Source organism: Hirundo rustica, chromosome 9 (genome assembly GCF_015227805.2).
Source record: "Hirundo rustica isolate bHirRus1 chromosome 9, bHirRus1.pri.v3, whole genome shotgun sequence".
Lineage (NCBI taxonomy): Eukaryota > Metazoa > Chordata > Aves > Passeriformes > Hirundinidae > Hirundo > Hirundo rustica.
The window spans coordinates 22055032-22079852 of record NC_053458.1 but is presented as its reverse complement, the minus strand read 5'-3'; the positions used below and the strand labels follow the sequence as shown (position 1 = coordinate 22079852).

General features: G+C 39.2%; 1 protein-coding gene across 1 annotated transcript in view; it reads left to right on the top strand.

The window, feature by feature from the left end:
- Positions 1-3604: 3604 nt before the first annotated feature.
- The window catches only part of PTPRC (protein tyrosine phosphatase receptor type C), a 59912-nt gene continuing 38695 nt past the window's right edge, over positions 3605-24821 (top strand). Inside the window, exon 1 of the mRNA XM_040073512.2 lies at positions 3605-3722. Within this exon, the coding sequence (XP_039929446.1) occupies positions 3656-3722 (67 nt within the window). The 5' untranslated portion in view covers positions 3605-3655. The remainder of the gene's footprint in view (positions 3723-24821) is intronic.

Genomic DNA, 24821 nt, shown 5'->3' with positions numbered 1-24821 from the left:
CTCTCAGCAAGTTCTGAGACTGTTTGGGATCTGGGCAGAGCTTTTGCACTAACATCAATCACTGAGCACCTACAGCAGTTTTGTCTGATGTTTTATGAGAGGCTGTGCACAGAGATGGGTGTGTGGAATGTTTTGAGGATCAGAGCTCCTGGCTCCAAGGTCTTTTTAGCAGTGAGAGAACCAGACTCCTCCTCCAAGGTTACTCAGGGGGATGAGTGAATATTCCTAGGACCGGCTCAGAAGTGGAATAGAATTTGGAATGAGCATTGATGATACCTTTGTCATCATCTCCTTAGTCATCAATTATCACTCCCTTGTGGGACATCTGAATCAGGTGTAATCAATGCAAGTCAAAACCAGTGGGAACTTTCGCTGCATCTTTCCATAGAATAAATTGATTTGTGTCTTTCCTTAGATCATCTGTTTCAGAAATCTATTGTAAGAATAAAGTATCTGAATATATGGAATCCAGTAGTATGTTTTCATTTCAGTGTCTCAGTAAGAGCAATTTTTTTTTTGTGACTGTCAGTCACAGTCAGTTGTGGTGTGTTTTAGGTGTTGAAGCTGAATATAGTCTGCATGTATGCCTGTGAAATATTAGCTAGTTCTGAAATGCGGCTTATTTTTTTTTTCATTTGTTGTTTGCGTGTTGGTGTTTTGTTTTTTTTTTTTTTTTTTTTTTTTTTTTTTTTAGATTTAGACTGGAGTGGTTAATTTATTTGTAAGTATATGGTAGCTTCAGCATAGAAATTTCTGCCATTTTCAAATGGCAGAACTACTATTGTATGACAAACATGTCATAAGTCACTTTAGTACAGAATTGACCTATTTTATTATTTCATAACAATCATAATATTTGAAACTCATCTGGAGCAAGGACATAGTGCTTTAATACTTTCTTTGTTGAATTCCCTTTCTTTTCTCTATATTTCAAGTGTTCTTTTCTTTAAATTTTTGATATGAGGAAGGAGACAATGGATTAGTGAACTTTTTCAAAGTCTTCAGATGCAAACTGAAAGAAAAATTGATTATTGGGCACTTACATTTTTAAACTTTTATTGCAGTTGTGATACAATTGCAATTTGAGCTGGTTTTTAATAGCACAGAATAGAGATATTGATGATAATTTAACGAATCTGACGTATTTCAAGATAAGTGAATCAAGCAAGGAAAGATTTGCATCTTAAACTGCTTGGGTGGATTTTTGGAAGTAATTAAAAATTCAGGCTTTGTCCTGAGAAAGGATTTATTTTAACAGTCAGTTGTTTAATGTGCAAGTAGAATAAATTAATTCTCCCATTCCCTCAAAAGAAAGTTTTGGGTTTAACCCTGAGAAAAGAGACTGCAGTTTATGTTTGGAAAAAGGCTTCACGAGTTCTCACAGAATCATGGAATGTTAAGGGTTGGAAGGGCCCTTGAGGATCATTCAGCCCCAACCCCCCTTTAGTGGGCAGGGACCTCTCCCACTAGACCAGGCTGTCCAGGGCCTTATCCAGCCTGGCCTTGAACACTGCCAGTGTCGGGACATCTGCAACCTCTAACCTAAATTTCCCTTCTTTCAACCTGTACTCGTTAATTCTTGTTTTGTCACTACAGTTCTTGATGAAGAGTCCTTTGTCTTCCCTCTAGGCCCCTTCAGATGAGGTCTCCACACAACTTTCTCCGGGCTGAACAGCCCCAACTTTCCCAGCCTGTTTTCATAGGAAAGTTGCTCCAATCCTCTTATCAACTTTGTGATCATCCTCTGGACTTGCTCCAACAGTTCTGTGTCCTTCTTATGTAAATTTGTAACTTCGGTCATTAATTTTAACAGCTGATGGTTTATGGTTATCAGTATACCTAGAATGGTGGGATCACTTGAGTGTGTGATGTTCTCACTAAATAATAGATAGGGTAATAATTCATTGCTGTGGAAGCTCTGTAAATATCACACAGCCAGAAAAGATCCACTCTGCAGGAATTTGTCTTGGGGTTGCAGCTTGAGGAGTTGAGTGGAGATTGTGTAAAACTACTAGGGAAGGTCAGGTGCGAATGGAACCTGGTTCTTTTGGAGAACCTTTATGAGAGATTCTTAACAGGATGACATGCACTCTACTCATCAGATGGCACATGCCAGCCATGCTGGTGTCCTGCTTTTGTCTAGGATAAAAGGGACTAAGATGTCAGTGCTGCAGGCAATGCGTGGCTATAGTCCAAATTTAATTTGTGACAACTCCAGGATGATGAAGTTATTTTATATCAAAATTGCAGTCTCTAGAGTGTTAGAGCAGTATCATTGGATATTGCTCTAATTTTTTTACAATCATCATATTTCCAATATAATTATTGAAATATACAACTATATTGTAAATATAATGTGTATTTACAATAATGATATAATTATATATATAATGTATAAATACATTTATAATGTAAATATACACTTATATTATGGAGACATATTGCTTAATGAAAGCTAAGATTTTGGCCTGTGTCGTAAGACTTGAATCAAACTGTAGATGTGTTTAATCTTACGAGGAGTTTGATTCAGTCATATAATTTGTGAATTATTATATGAATTTGTGCAACTTTTTCCTGTGTGATGCTTTGGAAGTCTCTGAAGGACTTATGAATAGGCAGCACAAAAGTATTTTCTTCCCTTCTTTTAGAACCTTTAGAACCTGCTGGTTCTTTTAGAACCTTGGAGATCTTTGATAAGAGATCATCGCAGCAATCAAACATATCTCCTCCCTGTAGGGGCGTTTATTACCAAGTGGTTGAGAACTGCCTCAGTGCGCGCAGTGAGGGAAATGTCTTTGCTCTACCTTGTATCAAGTCCATGAAAGAGACAACAATCCTGCACTATCATGGTAAAGAATTGTATTGAGTTCTCCAACTCCAAACATTACAGAAAACAGAATTAGGCTGCCTCTCTCAATTTCTTGTGTATTACTGTCATACGCAGAAAGACATCCTTGTAGGAAGATTCAGAAATATATCTCACAGGCTCACAACATAGTTAGGGTTAGAAGGGACCTCTAGAGATCATCTAATTTAACCACCATGTTTAAAGGGTTTTCATTTAATCATCAGTTACTTCACCTGAGGATGCATTTTTATGAAGGCCTTGTTGTCAGAACAAGTGTTTTGGTGACTCATGGTTAGGGTTTCTCTTTCTCTCAGCAGAAATCTCAAGAAACATATATAACACTTATAGGAATCAGTGAATATGTGCAGAAAGGTGCACATGAAGGGAAAAAAATGACTTTGCTAAAATCCAGTCCTATGAGAAATGAAGTCTTCTGTAGCTCCTAAGGACAAAGGAAGAAATAGCTGAAAATAATCTACTTTAGTTGAATTAAGGAAGCTAAGTATTACTGCAGGAACCTAAGAAAAACCCCTTTGACTTCCTGGAAACTGAAAGAAGTTTTTTTGAAGAAGTAATAGTCTCTGACATCACTACAGTGCGTTGCGAGTTGGCAAGTGGTTGGTTAGGGTAACAGAGGAAGCAGCTCCTTCACAGATAAGCAGCAGTGCAATGTATGTGCCTAGTTAGTCTCCTGCTGCGTTCAAATTCTGTGAAGAAATTCTTTTGCAGACAGATAACATTTATTTTGCTTTCCAGAGAGAGACACATGCTGTTTCATAAGGATACACCTGATTTCCAGAAATAACCATGTTTTTGTGGCTTAAACTCTTAGCATTTGGTGTTGCTTTTCTGGGACAGGATGCTTTTCTCAAAGGTAGGTCGTAACTGATATTTCTTTGTCTCCTTTTGATCCCTCAATATCCTCTGTAGATGTAAAACCAATGAAAAGTTTTGCAAAGTGGAGAAATACCATCTTGGTTCAGAAATTAGAATACAATTGCATGCAATGGTGTAAGAACCTAGGTCAGGAAGATTGATGCATCATGTATTAGGCTAAAATGTCTCCTGTGTGGTCCCATGTGAGAGTTATACAAACCGTTTAAAAAAGCAACCACATTCATAGCTGAATTTGAAAAAGAATACATTTAGGTCTCGTATGTGAACCCATTCCATGTAGTTTTTCAGCTTCATCACATGATATAGTACTGGTTTTCTGTGTTTAAATCCTTCAAGAAAAAATCTTCCCATCGATGTTAGCCACTCCCTGGTGACAGAATCTGCTTACATTCTCAAGTTCCTCAAGTTTTGATTTTTTTTTACGGCAGAGGGTTAGTAACAAATTCTGAAACCTGTAAATTAATCTCTATTATTGGTAAATTACTTATTTTGTAAAAGAGGTTTTATTTATTTATTTTGTGAAAACTGCTCCTTAAATAATCTTTGGGATATTTAATTACCCCACAGGTAATTTGCAGTTGAATTTTTTGCTTGACTTTTTGAGAGAAAGATAGACCCCAAGAAGACCATCTTGCAAAACATGTTAGATGTTAAGCAATTAGTCTTGAAGTAATACTTAATATTAAGTCAAAAGTATCCATGTTCAAGAAAATACTTTCTTCAGAAGAAAATGCAACATTTTATGTATACATATCTTCCATCAGTTTAGCTAGTAATGTAATTTGGGATAGTTGATGGCAGACACAAAATGGCTTGAAATATTTTTTCTGAAATGGCAGCGAGTTATACGCAGGGCTGAAATCTCTTTTCATTTACATTTCATTTATTTGTGCTTCTACCCTTATGTCACTATAGTAACTCCAGGTTCATACTGATGTAAGCAACAAAACGATCTGCCTTTAGTTGATAACCAGCTAAGAAGAGCATTTGAAGCCTTGGCTTCAAGCATTGGCTCTCTTGTCCCTCAAAGCCTCTGAACAGAGAGAGCCTTGCATAAATCTGGTTGATAGATGCTGGAGATTATAAGAAAACAAGTGAATGCTGCACTGTAGTGGAAAAGAACAAAATCTCTTGCTTTTCCTGTCCTTTTTTATCTGCTGTCCTACTTTCCACTTTATAAGTCCTTCCGAGGCTTCCCACTGCTACCTTTTCTCCAGAAAAGGCAGGTTACTCTCTGCTCTCCCAGCCACCTCTACAGTCAGTCAACATATTAGCTGACAGAGAGGGCTGGAAGAGAGATAAATGGGTAGTAGCATTTTATTTCAAGTAATAGTTATTTTTCTTTGTTCGCACATAGTAGTCTGACTTGAGCCAGTTCCTCTCTATATTTACTAAACTGAAGAGCCTCAAGGAAACGTTTTAACTCCTCTCTACTACACTTAAATCAATTAAATCTCATGCTGTATTATCAAATGCACAACATCATGGACCTTGTTTTTGTGATGTAAAAAAAGTTTGGCACAGAGATTGCTTCTTCTCTCATGCTGACAGAACCATTGTACTTCATGTTTATGTGCAGATTGCTCTGCCTTGTGGCCAAGGGACACTGGGCAGTCTCCTGGGGAGGAGTTTGTTAATGGAGGAGCAGCATTTCGAAAGGATGGCGTAGGCTTTGGTTTTATGGCAATCACTTTTCAGGCACTTTTTTGTAAGTGTTAGGAGGGCATTGGGACGTCTTGTGTTATTCCTAAAATTATTTTCCAACAGCCTATTGTACCTAGTGATCTTGAAAACTTAGGAGGAGAAATTTTAAGGTTGTCTTACTTCCTCCGCAAGCTCAGACATTCTATAAAATGAACGCTACTTATTTCCTGTAATCACCAAGCCACTTTTAAGAGCATCAAACTACATTAAACCAAACAAAATAGGGGTTAGAGCTTACACAAAAGCCTTTTCACTGTGTAAATCCCTCGAATAAAAAGCATATATAGCTTGGATAGCATGTATCCAGCTAATTTTTCTGATAAGAAAGAGATGTGTGGTGGTAATAAAACATCCCAAAAAACTGAGCAATGCCCCAAAGCCTTCCCCTAAAAACCCCTAACCCAAGCCAAAAAAGTCAGAAAAGCACCTTTGCTTCACTTTAGGAAAAAGAAATGCTTGCAGAACAAGCACTATTTCCATTAGATCATTATTTCAAGTTCTCCCCCTCCTCCACAAAAGTGTTAGCAATTTGACAGCTTTCAAAAGCCTTCACCCGCTTCTGAGCCACTTCCTTTATTTCAAGAAATGAAATAATTGCTTGATAGTTTTGGGTGTGACTTTTTTTTTTCCGAAGTTAAAATATCAAGCTTCAGCAGGCACTGGTTCTGTCTAGGATAGTGTTCCTTTTGGACATAGCTGCTAGTATGGGACTATGTTTTGGGTCTGTGCTGGAAACTTTGTTTATAATAGAGGGATTTCTTCTTTATCCCATACCATTTATGTCCTACACTGCCCAATACAACATTAACCACCACCTGACTTCCCGTCCTTTGGTATTATACACAGATATTATTCCCTTAGTCTATCAACCACTGCAAAGTGTTCATAAGATGTCCAGCACATGTCCATTGGGTCCATTTAGTCCATTACTTTGACTTCATGTTGTGGTGGTACTCAGGACAGGAGAGGTGGTTTGTTTTGTGGCTGTTGAGCACCGAAGTCAGCTCTGTTGGGGTTCCTGATGCACTTGCTCTGTTTCTTGTAAGGCTTCTCCTCCATAGGTTTGGGTGGTTCTTGTTATAGTAATTCCTATAAAATGCAACTCAAATCATGGGTTATAATTTAATAATTTAAAGGTATTTCTATTACAATCTCTTACCCACTCCCTATCGGGTTTTACATTGCAATGAACTCCTCCACTCTCCCTTATTTCAGCTTGGATTTACCCATAGACTGCAGTCCCTTAGGGTTGTACGTGCTCCAAGTGGAGCTTTGTCTATGAGCCAGTCTCTTTAGGGACACGCTGCTGCATGCATTTATCCACCCCACAGTGGCTCTGAGGGGCAGCTGTTCCAGCACAGCCCTGGCCATGGGCCTCAGTGCCCTCAGGAGCAGACCTGCTCCAGCACGGCCTCACCCACAGCCACTGTCCCCTCAGAAAGCCAACCCGCCCAGCACGGCCTTGCCCCTGGCTGCAGTCCCTGCAGGGTGTTCCTGCTCTGCTGTGGCTTGATCCACAGCCACACACGGATTTCAGGTGCTCCAGCACGGCCTTGTGAACAGCCACTGATGATTCAAAGTCCTCCTGCAGCACAGACCTGTCCTTGGGCCCCGACACCTTCAGGTGCGACCTGCTGTGGCACTGACACAGCCATGGCCACAGGCACTGCCAGATGTACCTGCTCTGGGGGGGACTTTTCCATGGCCAGGAGCACTTCCAGATGTACCTGTCCCCCATGGACTCAGCCACAGGTCACAGGCCCTGCGGCTCAAGTCCAGCCTGGAGCTGCAGCGTGTCCAGAACAGCAGCACAGGAGCAGCAGCGCTGCCCCGACCATCTGCCAGTCCCTGTGCGTCACCATTGCTGTCCTCAAAATGTCCCCAAGCGCAGCAGAGTGAGGGGATCAGCAGCAGGGAAAGCAAAAAGCAGCCACAGAGGAGCACAGCACTAATATACTGTAAGGCATCAAGCGCAGGGCAAGCACAGGAGTCTGCCCAAAGCAGCCAAACAGCAAAAGCTATAAATTCCATCTAACACATTCCAATCAAAGCTGTTGTTAATCTCAACCCCTTTTGAGCCCTACATTGGGCACCAAAGAGGGCTGCTGTGGTTTAACCCCAGCTGGTAACTCAGCCCCACACAGCTGCACGCTCACTGCCTCCCGGTGGGACTGGGAAGAGAATCGGAAGGGTAAAAGTGAGAAAAATCATGGGTTGAGATGAAGACAGTTTAATAGTTAAAGAAAAACAAGGAATTAATTCACTGCTTCCCTTGGGCAGGCAGGTATTCAGCCATCCCCAGGAAAGCAGGACTCCATCACATGTAATGGTTACTTGGGAACAAAAATGCCATCATTCTGAATGTCCCCATTTCCACCTTCCTTCAGCTCCCTATACTGAGCATGATGCCATATGGAATATCTCTTTGGGCGATTGGGTCACCTGTCCCAACTGTGTCCCCTCCCAGCTTGTTGTGCACCCACATTCTCTTCCCTTAGTGGGGTGGTTTGAGAAGCAGGAAAAGCCTTGACTGCGTAAGCACTTCTCAGCAGTAACGAAAACATCTCTGGATTATTAACCCCATTTTTCATCACAAATCCAAATTGCCCCATGATAGATAATGTGAAGAAAATTAACTCTACCCCAGCCAAAACCAGCACACACATGAAATTCTGGTCATGCAGTCTCTATACCCAACAGCTGTGCAAGTTTCCAGCTGAAAGTGTTACATTTTCTTTTCAGATAGCTTACCCTATGGCTCTGATTTTCCATTAAAATCTTTTTCACAGGTCAGTCTATACGCTTGGAAAGAGTCTGGCCAACCTAATTTTTTAAGCAGTGGAACTTAGTAACATTGGTTTATGTGTAGGATAAAGTATAAGGGGATTTTTTTCTGGCAGGAGAATGTGCTTTAAGGTAGAATGAAGTGAAGAGCATCACCACTGATGTTATCCTCTTACAGATGCCCCACTACAGGTTCTGTTTAAGACTGTTGTTGTTGTTGTTGTTGTTTTTTTGTTATAGTGGTGCATGTGAGGGTTTCTCAAATGCATACCCCAGAGTCCCGCACTCAGGGACCTCTTAATCATTTACAACAAATTGCCTGCTCTATGCATTGTGCACCACCCCAGTACTTTATTCCCAGTGGACTGAGACAGGGAGTTGGTGTGCACACAGGTGGCTGGCAGTTCTGCTCACTCCCTAGGCTGGCCAGACGCAAGCAACTGCTAAACTGGAAGCAGTTTAGTTTCATTATGGTGTCATACCTAAGTTAGGAGCAGGACACAAATTGGTTGGAGCTCAGCAGCACTCTGGCTGAACAACTTGGATTCTGGACTGAAATTAGATACAGATTTGGACTAAATATGTGATTTTTTTTTTTATTATTTTTTATTTTAACTCATTCACCTAGACCTGTTCAAACATAACAAGCAGATGCCTGGGTTGTTGATGTGCTATAGGTATAACTGTTGATGCAGACAGCACAAGAGACATTGGTTCTGGAGTAATGGGTCTTTCTTATATAGTAGGGAAAAGACACGTTCTCGTCATTTTTATTCACTCACATCAGTGAGTGAATATACTAAGAATACTGATATACTATTTTACCAGTGTAGACCTAAAGCCAAAAGAACTACCATGCAAAGACCAGTTCTAAAGAAGGTCCAGCTCTTTGTGGCTTGGTATTTGGAACCATTTAATTTAGTTTTAATGTGGTGAACTTATATTTATATATTACGATTCTGAAGAACAAATCAACAGCAAGCATGTTAAAAACACTAAACATATAATGAAATAAGGCAGAAGAAGTGGGGGGAGGAAACAGGATGAAGTGACTCTTCAAAATGTGAGTGTCAGGAATCAAGCTTTGTTTTTCTGACTCCCATGACCTATCTTCAGAACCACCTACTAGTCCCGTAGCACGTGTATGCATTAAACAAGCAGCAGTCTCCACACTGAAGACGGGAATACATTGTATATATTCTGTTTTCCTTTGCTCTGCAGCTGCATTGTGGTCTTTACTGTGTCCTGCTGGGGGCTGGGAAAGAACTGCAAGCCATGGAAATGTCTGTTCTCTGTTTGCACTCTCCATCTCCTTTAAGAGTTAATGTTCATAAGCATAAATCTGGTCCACCAGGAAGGCAGAAGAGATTTGCCCACACTGCTGTCATGGCTTGACTTTTTGTGCTTGATCAACTACCTGGTGTGGTTAGCTCAAGTGTCTGTGAAGTGTCTCTGCATCCCGCTGTGCAGGGCAGACTTACCCTGAGTCGTTCCCCCTTCTTTGGGAGGCTGATCCTCCTCTGCTGTCAGTCCCAGGATAAGAACCAAAGCGGGGAGAGCACAGCACGGGGGTGGCTGCGGAGATGGAACCCGAGACAGCAGAGGAATGAGAGGTGCTGCAGGAAGGTGTGAAGTGCTGGGCAAGGCTTGCTAGCAGGAGTTCAGCTCTGTGGCTGTGAGTTCCTCTGAGCCCCAGCAGAGCATGTGTGTTACAGGAGTGCGGTGGTTAGGCAGGGCTGGGCCAGGTGTTAGTGCCTGCTCAGTGCAGATGGACTCGCCGAGCTGGCTGCTGGCACTGCAACTGCCAGCTCTGCCTGTGAGACAGCAGTGTCCCCGAGCTCTGCTGCTTTCTGCATCATCCTGCAATACCCATCGTTCACACTGATAGATCTTAAATCATATTTAATCAGAAATCAAGCATGTTTTTTTCTTTCAGACAAATTTATGAAGTGCGTCCAATATATTTTGGAGCAAGTAGCTGACTCTCTTCAAAGCTCAGCTGAGGCCCTGGAGCACTTCTGTGAAAAAAAAAAAAAAAAAAAAAGATGAGAAGTTTTAAAGAGTGGCAAAACTTCCTCCCATAAATACAAGATTAAAATAACAGATACAGTTATGAAAGTTGTTTATTTCCCTGCAACTTGACTGTTCTTTTAGCCTGCATGTCCTGATGTATTTCCAGGCTATCCAGGCACTTGCAAACAGGTCTTTTTCACTGGTGTTTCAGTAACTCTTTTAGCATTTTATCTATTTCCAGGCTTTTTTCCCTTTCAAGTAAAGCAGTTTGGGGCCTTCAATGCCAGGATTTTAGAAACTAGCTGTGAGCACTTCAGTGCTAGCTTATATTATCCATAGTGTTGTATAGCTAACAGGATCCACTTCTTTTCTTTTATACCACTACTTTGCCATACTGTTCTTGCAGTTATTCCCTCTGTGTCAGTGCCTTCTCGGCTGGCCTGCTTGCTTAGGTTTCTATTCTTTAGTTTCAAAGACTTCTCTTACAATCTGTCTGTTCTTCATTCATAATCCCACTGCCTTGCAAAGAGCTGTAGAGGTATCTTTTGTAGGGCATGAATGACTTTTTTTGTTGTTTCAAAAATGTGGACTCCATGGAGGAATTTTTTTAATTGCCTTTTGAAATAGATTCTTTTCCTGACAGTAAGAGAAATAATCAAAATAGCTGTCTAATAGAAAAATGAAGCCATACAATGAAGCTCTTTGTAAAATATATAAGGAAACAGTAGTTCGTTAACTGAAGCTTATGTCCTATATGAGTTGAAAGATTTTTACACTCAGGTGTATATAATACAGAACCTCAGCTGAGATGTTACAAAAATACAGGGCTAGTGTTGCCTTTCCAGGTAATCATGTACACTGCAAAACTGTGAATTGAATATTTTAGATAGTATTAAACCCTGAACTGTTTCTGGAGGCTTGTAAGTTAAGATTTATATAGGGGAAAAATAGGGTAAGATAAATGGCAAAGCAGAGTCAGGCTTCTAGAATAAGATCTAAGAGACAGAAGTCAGCTGCAGTCTCGGCTGTCTCAGAAACTCCTGGTGTGAAGTGGTGCTTTCATTTCTCCAGACCTCAGTTTCATCATCTGTCAAGTTGAAGATAGTAACATCTTGTGGAAAAATGTAGAGTCCTAATTCCTTAAATATTTATAGGTATACCTGTGTCTTGCAACATGTAAACTACCACCAGTAAATGTTGTGAAACTGGCTGTGCATTAGAGTATTTTGGGTAGTATATCTGAGCAAAGAAAGCAAAAGTAGGGAGCAAATGACTTGTGCATAAATTTTAACCTTTTTCTCAGTCCTAAAGCACAGGTATTGTTAATGGGGACCTGATATTTTTGTGCTGCATAAGAATAATCCATACCGTGCTTAACCTCAGCAAATCTGAAATTCTGTAAAACATGATCACATCAACTATATTCTCTATTTCACCCATTATTAGGTGAAATATGGGTGAAATATCTGAAGCTGGCCAATGAATTCTTGAGACACCAAAACAGGACCACCAGCCTTTTACTTCCTGTGTCTGTGGATGAGCTGAGGTGTGCTAAACAGATCACAGCTGCAAAAGGTTTCATGTTATAAAGAATCCTCCACAGTTAAGGGTAAATACAATAGGAAACCTGTCTAGTAAATTAGGTGTTTTAGGAGTCTCAGTGGTAGCAGTTGTAAACCTAAACAACACTTCTAGAGAAGTGCAGGCCAAGCTGACTTCCTCAGCATATAATGTAAAATTGTACACTCACATAATCAGAGGAAAGATGACCAGTGCCGCTACTGCAGCAGTTTGATTAACCTCTTCAGACAGACCTTTGATGTCTAAAATGAATGCAAAATCATATATGTATACACCTTAGAGAAATCTTACCATTTTAATGAGCTTTGGATAGAGTATCTGGAGGATTTCTTTGTTCATATCACACTTTGTTGGAAGACTTTAAATGATGAAATGTATATTTTTAAAATTATGTGGAATTTATTTTACTTGGTCCCTGATGACAGTAAGAGATTATTGCCCTAAGTCTCTTGTATGCAGTACACAAGGTCCCTCCTCTCAAAATACAGTCTGGGAATGTGCATGACTGTGCAATGTGTGTGAGTGGAAGGGTAATATTTGGGATACCCCAGACTGCCTAACAAGTACAGAAAAAAGCTTGACTTCATTTGCAGCTTCATTAATGCTTCTGTGCTCAACTGTGCTGCCTCAACAGAAGTGAAAGATCTTTCTACATCCTCCACACACCTGCAGTCTGGTGTGCTAGTCTGAGGTAAGAACTGTGGTTGAGGTTTGAGGGAAAGATGTGGCAGTAATAGCATTTCTGATTTTTCTGTCTTTGTCTGGTAATGAAATGACTTAGAAATAAATGTTTCTGAGAGACATCCAAGACTCTTTCTCTTAGAAAAAATGTATGAATAATAACAGCTTAACCCAGTGTCAGCTTCTTCTGAGTTTAGAAGGTTTACAGTGGGATGGTGCTGAATACAAGGGAGGCAGCTAAAGGAAGTGAATGTGAAATCTATAAAGAGTTATTCAACCTTGACAGTAACAGATCAAGGCTTTATAATACTCAGACATGAATCTTTCATAAAATCCTGTGTTGTTTGGCCTGCCAAATTCACCATTTTTTACTTTTCCGCAGACTGGTCAGTTTGGCCGTGAAGATTTTGAAGTGATAAAATAGTTAAGTTTTAATATGTAGTAAGATATTATTTATAGAGGCATGTAGTTATGGCACTCACATACAAATGTCATTTGAATCAACACAGGATGCATTAAATTAGATAGAAATCATAGAACAGTGCAGGAGAAAAATGCCAAGATATGTGGATCAGTTATTCCAAAAGTTAATAAAAATGCATCAGCTGCATTTGTGTTCCTGCTGTAATTAATGCTGGGCTCAATGGCCTGCTAAGAAGCAGTTTTGCACTGCCCTGAATAAATAGACAAATGTTTAGTGCAGTAGCTGGTTGAAGTTTTTGTGTTAATATTGGAAAGAAAGCCATTTACAATGTGGATCTCATCGAATGTGTGGTCATTGCAGGAGGGTGCCTTAAATGGCAGGGGAAGGATGCAAAGGGATGCTTGCAAACCATTGCTTCTGAAAACCACACTTTCACCAAGCAAGGAAGACATTTTCATAACAGAATGCATGCCAGAAATGCCATTTTCAGCTGCTCTCACTGCGGCTGATGCTCTCTGTTTCTCTTCACAATAGAATTTCTGCTCACCTGAGTCTCACCCCAGTGGTGACGTCAGTGGAAAGTCTGAAAAAGCTTTTATCTCTCTGATTTTTTTTTTCCCTTTTTTTTTTTCTTTAAACCTACCGGGAGTCTTCAGACTCCAAGATCTGATTTTCTGTTAGCTGCCATGAGAAAGCTGCTTGGAAGAGATATCCCTAACTTTGACTGTAAGCTCTGAAACACTTGGGAACTGTTTTTACATAGAAGAAAATTACCAGATTTTCAGAGGACCTTCATGTTGGTCACTGAAACAATGTGGCTTCAAGTTAATATTTTCTGAAAGTTTTTTCTGAAGTTGTGAATACTTGGAAAGGAAAGAAAGAGCTAGTTGGGAAGTCAGGAAGGAGCTGCTCCTCTGTGTGGTTGTGACTGTCTTCTGTGTTTATAGGAGAGCTATTTTCTATAGTTGTAGTCAAGCATTCTCTCTGGGCCAGGTGCTGGACAAATGTAGGATGAAGTATGGTCTTGTCCTTAAAAGATTTCTGATCTGTTTCTGGACAGCATGGATATTTCTTAAAAGGGAATGCTACAGAGGTGAGAGGAAAGACTGATAATGGAAGAAGTGATAGCAGCAAACGTGGCCAGCCAGAGCACTTGCATAATCCCCTGTGCCATTTATTTCCTTTTCTGAGAAAGGGACAACACCTCATTCAAAGCAGCATGCAATAAATTATTCCCAGGATTCAGTATAAACTGTACCATAAACACAGGTCCATGTATTGCACATATCATCACATTGTGCTCTTATAATTTTTATACATGACAACAACTGGTGCAAGTATTCCTGGAAGATAACACTTAATGATAAAACCACTGTGGGTAAAAACTTAATGTGTTCCAAAGCTCCTCTCTTGCTATGTGGAAACAGTAAAAAATCAGGTCACATACAAAGGCACTATATTTATTTGCAATGATTATTTTCTCCAGCTGTTTAATCTTTTCATTAACATATTGCATTCTCCCACCAGTGAGTGAAATGCAGTAAATAAACAACAGAATGTGTAGATGATGTGTTACAAACACACACGCACATTCACTCTCTTGTATGGGAGAACATGTAATCCCACCCTCCTGATTCTCAGTTCTTGTAGCTGTTCCTCTAGCTGCAGGAGATGAGCTAACATGAGCACCATCTGGATGTGGAAGAAGGTTCCACATTCTGTTCTCTTCAGTTCAAAAACACTTTAGGTTGCTTTCAGCACCTTCATAGCTCAGTGCTCATAAATAGTAATAACAATAATAAAGTAATTTTGACATGTAATTGACCTGATTTATTTAGACTGAAAAGAAAAAATCATGTTTCCTGATGATCAGATGGTGAATTCTGTACATACAAGATCTGGAGATTGATTGCCTGCAATTAATTCAAGTGTGACCTGGATCTGTAATACAGTATAGAATATTTTTTAAAATATCTATTGAACACTACAGAGGGTTGGGTGGTTTTGGCTTGGGGTTTTTTTGGTTGGTTTTTGTGGAATTGATTGTTTTAAATTTGTGGTGTTGGATTTCAGGGTCATAAAGACTTTTGGGTTCTAGATGGCTGCAAGTTTGAGTGATAAGCTTTGTTCTGAAATGTTAAGCATTTGGAATGGCTCTGTTTGCAAATGCAGTTGTTGAACATAAGATACAGCTGTAAGCAGAGTCTTGAATAGAGTTGTATTGTGTAATATGTGTGTAATAACAGTTTATTAATATCATCTTTCTGTGAAATCTGAGCTCTGTCTGCTATGACAGCCTTTCCTTAAGATAATGAGTAACCGTAGGGGGAAAGAAGCAGGTACAGTAACCCTACACACTTTATAAAATTGCTTTAGATCTCTAAGATAGTCTTTGAAGAGCACCGCAATGATAAAGTGATAAAGCTGACTTCTGGCTGATACCAGGTCTTTGCACTGGTGGTGGATGCAATCAACATCTTCACTGAAAGAAGTTCTTCAGAACTTCAGAAAGTGGTTTTTCCTCTACTGGATTCTCTTTTCTGTGAAGACAATGAAAATCTTTTTGGTGTTTTACATCTGTGTTGCTCAATGTACAGTTCAGGCCATATTCACAGAATTGCTACTGAAAACATTCTACAACTAAAAATACTTGCTTCTTTTTAAGTTTTTTGAAGCTCTTGCTCATCTTCTCTAACTAAGTGCTACACACATACAGGTTTTCATACTAGTGATGATAAAATGCCCCAAAGAGAAGATCAGATAATCAGAAAAATTAACTGAAGTTAGGGGTGCTTTAAGGACTGGGGTGCTTGTCTCAGATTAATTTGCAGTTTTGAAAGGTCAGCACTTCTGTCAATCAGACTGGTATAATTAAGAACCTGTTAAATCCAGACCAATTATTAATGATTGCTGCAGGTAAAATTTAGTGTGAATACATTTTGTAACATCGTACAAGAATTCTGCGATGAGAGCTGGAATATTAATTAATCCTGTTACCTAAACCACCATTTTGCTACTTAGCTGTGAGATCTCTATGTTTTCATTGTTCATTGCCTCCCTAACTCCATGGCTCAAGCACAGAATCAGCTCTGCAGGTGAAAGGTTTAATCATCATAATTCACCATGAGCTCTGGGGCCATGTTCTAAGTTGGCCAAAAGAGCAGTCTGTGATCGCAGAATGAAACATCTCTGTGGATGTTCAGCAGTGTTAGGAAAGGAATAGGATTGGGGCTTTGCACTGGCAATGTAAATGGATATTTGCCAGCTCTTGAGTAATTGTCTTTGCTCCCTGGACAATGATTTTTGGAACAGCTTGTATGAACAGTGTGCATGATTTTATTATAAAAAGTCATTCTGTGTTGTATATACTGCAAAAGTCATGTGTGTATCTGTGACTTTCCAGGCTGAAATTCTTGCTGAAGTTCTGCCAAAGTTGTAAATGAAGTAAAGAAAGTTATTTTGGAGCTGCTATTTCAATGTTTGGAATAGACTTGAAAACCAATAATGAAATTCTGAGGGTTTTTTGTGTGTTGATGTGGATTTATTTGTTTGTTTAGTTTTTATTAAAATGCATAGTAATATCTAGTTAAATATTCATCTCCTTGCAGAAACTTAGTGCCAAAGCTACCACATCCCTGTACCACTTGACCGAGGACATTCCACTGGCAGCTGTCTTTCCTACTTATTTCTGAGGATGACAGTTCTTTCTGGTGTCTTTATGACCATGAATATGACTTGTATTTTGTTGGTGTTATCATTATTTTTATATTGTTTTCAATTAGTACTGTCAAAATTAACATTGCATTTGTTGATGTTATTTATTTGCAAAGCCCTGGCGAAAGACTTTTAGTGTTCCTTTATGAGATACTCCTGATTCTTGTAAAAAGCAGTGAAACATCTAAAAGTAGTTGCCATGTTAAAAGTAAATTACATTAATATAGAGAATATTTTTAACAGTCTTCACTAGATCTGTATTTCTTCAGGAAATGTGGAACTACAGTTTTCAGAATATGTTAAGTTTCAGTTTGGACAAAGGGCAGTAATTCCCATTTAATGGAGCATAGAATTGCAATGGAAGTAGGAGAAAGATCCTTTTGAAAAACCACTGCACTATATCTGTTTTGAGCTGTAGGCTTTATTTTATATCACTAATCAGCTCCAAGACTTGGACAGTGGATGTTGGTAAGGAACATAAGTGCAAAATATTGTATAGAAGTATTTAAAATTTTTGCCCAGGTATAAGAAAAGTGTGAAGAAAGAAAAAAGAAACTCATTTGTTGACTATTTCAGGTCTTTCTAAGATGTCAAGGCAATTTTGTTACTGCTAGAATACCAAGATAAGAATTTAATAGTAAAAGAAAATATTTTGGTTTCTTTGGGTTATGTTAGGATCCCTGCAGCACAAACTGATTTCAATCAAGTGTCTTTGTATTCTTTGCTGGGGAAAATGGCAGACTTTTTTGTTGGGTTGTGGTTTTTTTGTTTGTTTGTGTTTTTTTGTTTGGTTGGTTGGTTGGTTGGTTTTGGGTTTTTTTAGTGCATATTTTGAGGGTCACTTAGGCTCCTAAATCCTTTATCTGTTTTGGAAATTGCAACATTTGTGATGGCTTACAATGGATGTGCTGACTTACTGATAATTTGTAGTATCAACTGCAGCCCTGATGCTAAAACAAATGGCATAGTTTTCTTTCCCAGTAAATCAGGGAGTTTTTTTCTCATGAAAGAAGTCAATTAGTAATGCAGGCACAATCACCTCTTGGCATTAGTCTAAAGTGGATGAAAACTTACTGGCTTATCTCCAGCATTTCTTCAGGGGTAGCATTTTTTTTCTGCTCTTCTCTCTTTTTTGGAATTTTTCTTTTTTAAAACTAGTGCTCAGTGTCCTGTGCTCATGCTTTCTTATAGCTGCCAGAACTAGTACAGAAGTCTAGTTAGCTCTTCCTGACTGATGTCCTGCTCAGCCTCTTGTCCCCTGCCACCAGCTCCAAAGCCAGAGAAGAGCTGATTGGAGGGCCACAGTGGAAGAGGCTGTGGAATCTGCTACGATTGTGATTCTGAGAATGCTTGGAAGCAGTCATGGAAACAATGCACTTCATTTTCTTAGTGATTATATCTGATCCCTTTTGAGGGAAGTGCACTAACACTCTTGAACTGATTCATCAAAATAGGTAGCATCTTTATCTCTAGATGAGTATGGAAAATTACCTGACCTTTGATGGATATTTTGATAAAAGCAGACACACAGGTCTGGGCACAGTTTCCAGGAAGTGTAGGCAGAACATTCTCATTCTTCCAGTCTAAGAAAAAGTGTAGACAATTCTTAGAGGTGTGAGGGGAGGAATTCTGCTCAGAGAAAGGATTATAGTGTCTCTTCAGAAGATTCTTACCTGGAGAAGATTCTGAAGTATGTTTGTGAGAATTTTGCCTAAGACAACATCGCTTGTCTTTAAAATCAGTGTTAATAAGGTTTCAGTTTATTTAAATCTGTGCCATTAAGAAAGCAGAGTTATTCTCTTGTTTAAATTTGGTCAAATTCCTGGGAATTCCTTATCAAGAATTTAAACAACATAATTTCTCAGGCCAGACATGCAAGGCTTGATCTCTTGGCCACCCCACAGATACCATTCTATGGGTTCAAAAACCATGAACGGGCTGCCAGTTCTTACAGTGTGTGGATTTCTGTATGCAAGTAGAAACACAATGATTCTTCCAAAGGCCTTAGAATAGATTCTGCTTTCAGGAATGTACCTGAATCTTGATGATTTCACACACAGCTGAGTGGTTTTGAGTGAAACATAATGTTAGTGACGGTCATTTTCATCTTTTAGCTGAGACAAAGAAATGTGATTTCCTTAAAAGACCCATAAACCATTTTCAATGACAATATTACCTTGCAAAACATTTCTGTCATTAGAGGGAAAAGTATGTATTTGCAGAAATCAGATCACATATTTATTTCAGTAAGTGCTGGTAAACATTATTTATTAAAGGAAATGCAAAAGAAAAGAGCCTTGGGACACCTGTTCATCATAGTAAATTCTCACCTCATAGAGCTGATTTAAAATATTTCTACTTCATAAATGGACCTCAGTGCATCTTCCTAAACATCTTACTGTTCCACAGAGCTCAGAACACTTTAGCAAGTAAAAGTTATTATTTCCATTAATTGGAAACATTCTGATATCTGACTTCCAAAAGGTCAATTGAAAAGCTGCTGAACAAAAAGAAATACTCTGGACATTTTGCTGAGTAAGAAGCCAAAAAAAAAAAAAAAAAGAGGATCAGAAATGGAGACAAAAGAAAGAGCATTTTTTAATCCAAACATTGAAGGTGATTGTTTGTGACTGCAATTTCATAAAGGAAGTCACATACTTTGCAGCAATCTGAAGCAAAAAGCCATATGTAACTACCCAAGCCAAGAGTATGACACTGATTAATGTATGAAACGAACCATTAATTTAATGAACCCTGTTGATCAATCAGCAGCATGATAGGAGGCCTGTACATCACCTCAGCCAGTTGTAGCAATCCTGGGTTAACCTTCTGCATAAAGTACTTGTCATCCAGGTAAGGGTGGACGCTAGAACGTAATCTGATATTCAGCAAAGACTGCTGCAGGAGGACTTGAGGGCATTAATTGTTCTTCCTGGCAGAGGATTGCTGTCATCTTCAACAGAAAATTTCTGCCTAATTCCAGTCAGAGGCATCAAATTGAGCACAAATAAAAGGGTCGCTTGGGCAGTTGGGACAGATCAGAGGGTGGCATTTTTTAATGAACATGAGGAAGAGTAAATCAAGAGCAGAGAAATAACAGTAATGTCCCAGTAATTTTATAGTAGGGCTCAGTATTTTAACAGCTTCATTTATTTTCTGATCTGGAGTTATTGTGGCATTGCAGGAGGCAAATGCAAATGAGAATTAACATGATCAGGATGATGATAGGTCTTAGTGAGGCACATTGTTATAGAAGTTGCCATCTACCTTTCTTGTAAAATAAATCCAACCCCCAAATCAATACAGATCAGCTCTGCTGGTGATGCAGAGTCCTGACCCAGGGCTTTAGTAAGAGTGAGACATTTCTTTGAGTCTTCTTTCAATCCATGGGACTATTAGAGCCTTTTCACTGGAGGTGGAGGGTGTTGCAGAGTGTGTGTGGCTGTAGTGTTGGTAAAGTCACAGAGGAAGATGAAAAGTCTCACTACAGGAAATGTGATCATTAGGGAAATGATCTGTCACAAAATTCATTGTGATGCCACATTTCAGAACAAAAAGTGCTTCAAAGCTTTTAGCTCAAAAACAAGCTCAAGCCCAAATCCCTATGACTTCTTGTCATAAAGAGACAGGAGATTTCACTCATAATAATCCTGGCAATGGCTTACAGGGTGTGATGCTGAGTTTTTGAAATGTTAGATGTTTCTTGACCACAGATTCCATCCAGATGCTTCACAATGCAGTTGCTGGAGAAGAAACCAGTTCGATTGCAAATACATCCTAGCTTGGTATCTCTACTCATTATCTTTATAGTACACTTGCTTTTCATATTCCTGATATTGTTTTAATATCCAGAATTCTTTCTGAATTTCAGCTCTTTGATGAGTCTTTGCTCAAAATAATTAGATTTAATCTTGTTTCAGTGTCCAGTGCTTGCAATTTTACTGGTGAGTCTTTGTAATATTGTTTTTGATGGATTTATTAATGTAATGATCAAGTTGGCAAGCACCGTCCCAGCTTGTGCCTTCTTCATAGGTGAAGCCTTGTTATGAGGAAAACCGAGGAAGTCAAAAAGATTCCTTGGTTTCTCAATCCGGATAGGAGTTGTCTGCATGCTACAGAAACAAAAATGAGGTTTAAACATCACAGCGGGTGGATTTTCCAGATCTGGGAGATTCAAAGGATTCTCTGGAGATGCAGGGGCTGTTCATCTTCTGCAAAACAAATTCTGACCACTTTCCTGCTTACAAAGGCCAGAGGCATTTCAAGGACACACCCAATTGCACTACCTTTGTGCTGTCAGCAGATTAATTATTAAACAGAATGAATTTTCTGTATTTATTTCCACTGGCATTTATGATCTGTCTGTCAGGGCAACTTTATTGAAATCAACTGATTTTTGCTGTTTTTTAATATTTGTAATTTTGTTACACAGACAGAATTATTTGTTGGGTTTTTTTAAATTTAAATTGGATAAACTATTAATAAGGATCTTTTTGAAAAGCTTAATAATGCAAACTGTGAAATTTAAAAATGCATACAAATTATAAGGTAGAAGAAAAATATGGTGTGACGCTCCCAGGTGTAAACATCCTTGCCTGGCTGTCAGCGCTCTGGCTGTCCAGGAAGTCACCCTGACACACGCTGCTGCTTCCGTGTCTCCTGCAGATATAGGCTTTCTCCATGTAGAGCCAGTGTGGCAGATGGAAGTGCTTCCCCTTTGGTGTCAGGTGCTTGATCTGGACCTGCAATCTTGGAAGCATTTTCAGGTTTGTTGGTATAGTAATATCCATCCGTTTCTACTGATGCATAAAGGATGGAACTTGAGGCCATTTGGACCCTTTCATCATACTGTTAGGCAGTGTGTAATTTTTCCAGTGATTGATTTGCTCTTGCTGTTGTAAGTCTCCACTTTTTACCTGAAAAACCCCATGACTTTGTTTAATGTCATGTTTTAATCGATGCTTTTTCACAGAGAATATATTCTACTTTAAAAAAGCACAGCTAACAATGTGGAGATGCAGTGATTTGTTTTAATGATCTGAAAAATCCTCCATTCCCAGTGCTTGGGAGTGCACACTGATTGAGTTTGCATTTTTCTTTGTGAGGACAAGGCACACATTTGTAGAATATCACTGCAAATAGCATTAAGTTAGACTGGAAACTGGGCACACAAAGAAACACAGTTAATTCACTCCATTTTATCAAGCTCCCCGCATGCCAGTAACCAAAGGACTCCTTGCACAGTGGCAGAGATATACCATGAGGAGCTTCTGTATTATGTGTAGTATTTGGACATATATGCACACTTAGTATTAGAAAGTGAGAGATGTAATTATGTTACATAAATGCAATGTATTGCAAGTATATATGCTGTCTTCTGGGTGTAATTTAAATGGTAAAAGTTACATCTCCTTTGAAATCACCAGTGCTATTTCTGTAGAATATGAGCTGTAGTCTTCTCTGGGACAAGAGTTTAAAAGTTAGCTCTAGGAGAAAGCATTTTAGAATGTATGGGAAAGAAAGTGTGCAAATATAAACTGAAATCCTAGAACCTGTAAGGAAATTATGACAACACACTGTGCAAGTGTGTGCCTCAGCCTAAATGGAAGAGGGAGCAGTAAAGCCAGAGAAAAAAAAAAGCTGGATTATGAGTGTTTGTGTAAGTACTAGTGGTTTTCTGAAGATGAAAAACCATCTAAAGTGATGCTAACTAAAGATAATACCTACTACTGTAGGTAAAATTCAAAGTAACTATTACCAAAATGAAGAAATTAATTAATGAAATCACATAAACAATAATTAATTAACAAATTATTCCAATGTATGAGAAAAGCTGTGAATAGCTCAATGGGTCTGCTAGATTGCTAAAAAGTACTAGAAGCAATAAAACAGAAGACTAAAGTGATTTTTTACAAAGTTTTCATGCAGTCAGCCCCAGAGAGATTCCTGTTCAGTGCTGGAAAGTGTAAGGCAACAGTAGAAAGCAGGGTTGGCTACAGTCTGTTAGTGGTGTGGGAAGGGGGCCCAACAGTTTAACAGTATAAGGTGTTTAATTCTGGGAGCTCTGGGGAAGAGCAGAAATGGAACCTGTTGCCTTTCTTCTTCTTCTTCTTCTTTCTTTTTTTTTTCTTTTTTTTTTTTTTTTTTTTTTTAATGCTAGATTTTCTTTTAGGAAAGGAAAAGCTTATGAAAAAAAAGCTTGTGGATGTTGTCTTTAGGAAGTAAGTTTCAGAGCTGAATGTTGTGGAATTCACCCATTTCTTGAAGGACTTATGAATATGAAATTCCAATTAAAACAAAACAAAATACAAACAAACAAACAACAAACAAACAATAACAAAACAGCTGCTGAGCATCAGCTGCTGTGATAGAGATAGCCAGGGGATCATAATTTTAATGGTTACTCTTTGGACTTCAGATAGATAAATGAAGCTTCAGTAGTTAAAAAAATATTTAAAATAGTAATAGCAGAAGGATAAAAGAAAAAAGTACTTTGAATGTTTGTACTGGGGAACTTGGATCATCCTAGCTTAGGACAGTCTCTGGATATTCTGTGCAATGCTCACAGAAGGTAAATTACAGTCTTTTTTCTTAGACATTTGGTGTAATAGTGTACCATGAAGTTTGTGTCGTTGTGGTGGCTGCCTATGTAGTGCCTTGTAGCTAAAAAAGCACGCTAAAAATGAGTCATTAGGGCAACTACACTTTCTGGTTCTTTAGTTTTGCAGAATTCAGTGTCTTCAGACAATGTAGGCTGAAGTGTTAATACTTCTGTACATCGCCACCATTCCCCTGACCTCGGTGAGGAGCTTTACTCTTTTGTGGGTTCACAGGCAGCCTTGCCTGGGATTGGGAAGGTGCTTGCTGGCAATGCAAGCTGAGAGCTGCTTTGCAAAGTACAGACAGGTGCTCTGCTAAATGGAGATAAAATTCAGGCACCCACATCCTGTCACACCATTTAGTTTTTGCAGGCAGCCATTTACCAGGAAATTGAAAGAAGTCCATTAGCTCCAAACACTGTTAAAAAACAACAAAGACTTTAAAAAGTTTTGCTTGATTTGCCTTATGCTGCGCACAGTTGAAAGTGTGCCTTGTGAACTTAACTCTCTGCTTGTGCAACTCTTCCTGGTGGTGGCAGGGGAGGAGCAAAACCAGCTCTGGCTGCTTTTCTGCCATATTAGGTTTGCAGGTGAACAGGAGTAAATTCACAGAACTGGCAGCTAATGCAGCTCTTCTTGTACATCTGTAATCATAATTTGCTGCCAGTTCCTGTGTCTGTTCTTACTCTTGTACCAAAGATGTTGAATATTCAGCTTAAAATTATTGAAAAATTCAACTGCGTTTTATTTTTGAAATACATACATGTTTCAGATGAAGTTATTCACTAGGGACGTAGGCATTCTTATTTTATTGCTCTATAATGATAGCAACTTTAATTTAACTTCAGCAATGAATTATTAAATGGGGCTGACTGGGTCTATTTTGGAAGTTCTTCTGAAATCAGTATGTTATTTGAAAAGAAATACAGATTTTAATTAGGCTTCTTAGTTTACCTGAAGTCAAACTGCATTATCCCAGTAAAAACTGGTCAAGACCAGGAAGATAAACATAGTGACATGGCTGTGCATCGCAGGCTTGCTGGGCAAGCAAATCTGAACTACTATCTCTGTTGAAGACTGGATTGATCCTTGTGATCTTATCACCTCTGAATTTCAGAATTTCTGATCAAGTTGTCAGAGAGATAGCAAACTGTCAAGGCTTCATAAACTGCAACCTAGGTGGCAAGTCTGAAGCAGTTCTAGTTCCTAGTGAAACTCTGGTCCAAGAACATGTCAGTCTGTCTACTGAGTTAGACTGAACACATCTTTCACATGGGGCTGTTTGTGCTGTGGAGACATCATCAAAGTTGTGGGCCAGTTTCCTGGAGTTTGTCATAAGCAGATGCACATTGATAAGATAATGAGGAGCCAGGCAGGTAGGGACCAGCCCCGTGGGACCATTTCAGCTGCTGAAGGAGCATCGAATCAGGAGCTCCTAAATGCTGGCTGGTAGGGAGGGCAGGAGGCAAAAAAAAAGGGGCGAAAGGTAGCCAATCACATATGGCCATTGCAATTTTAAGCTGCACTACAGAGAATAGTGTTGTTGGGTGGATATGCAGAAGGCAGTGGAGCCCTG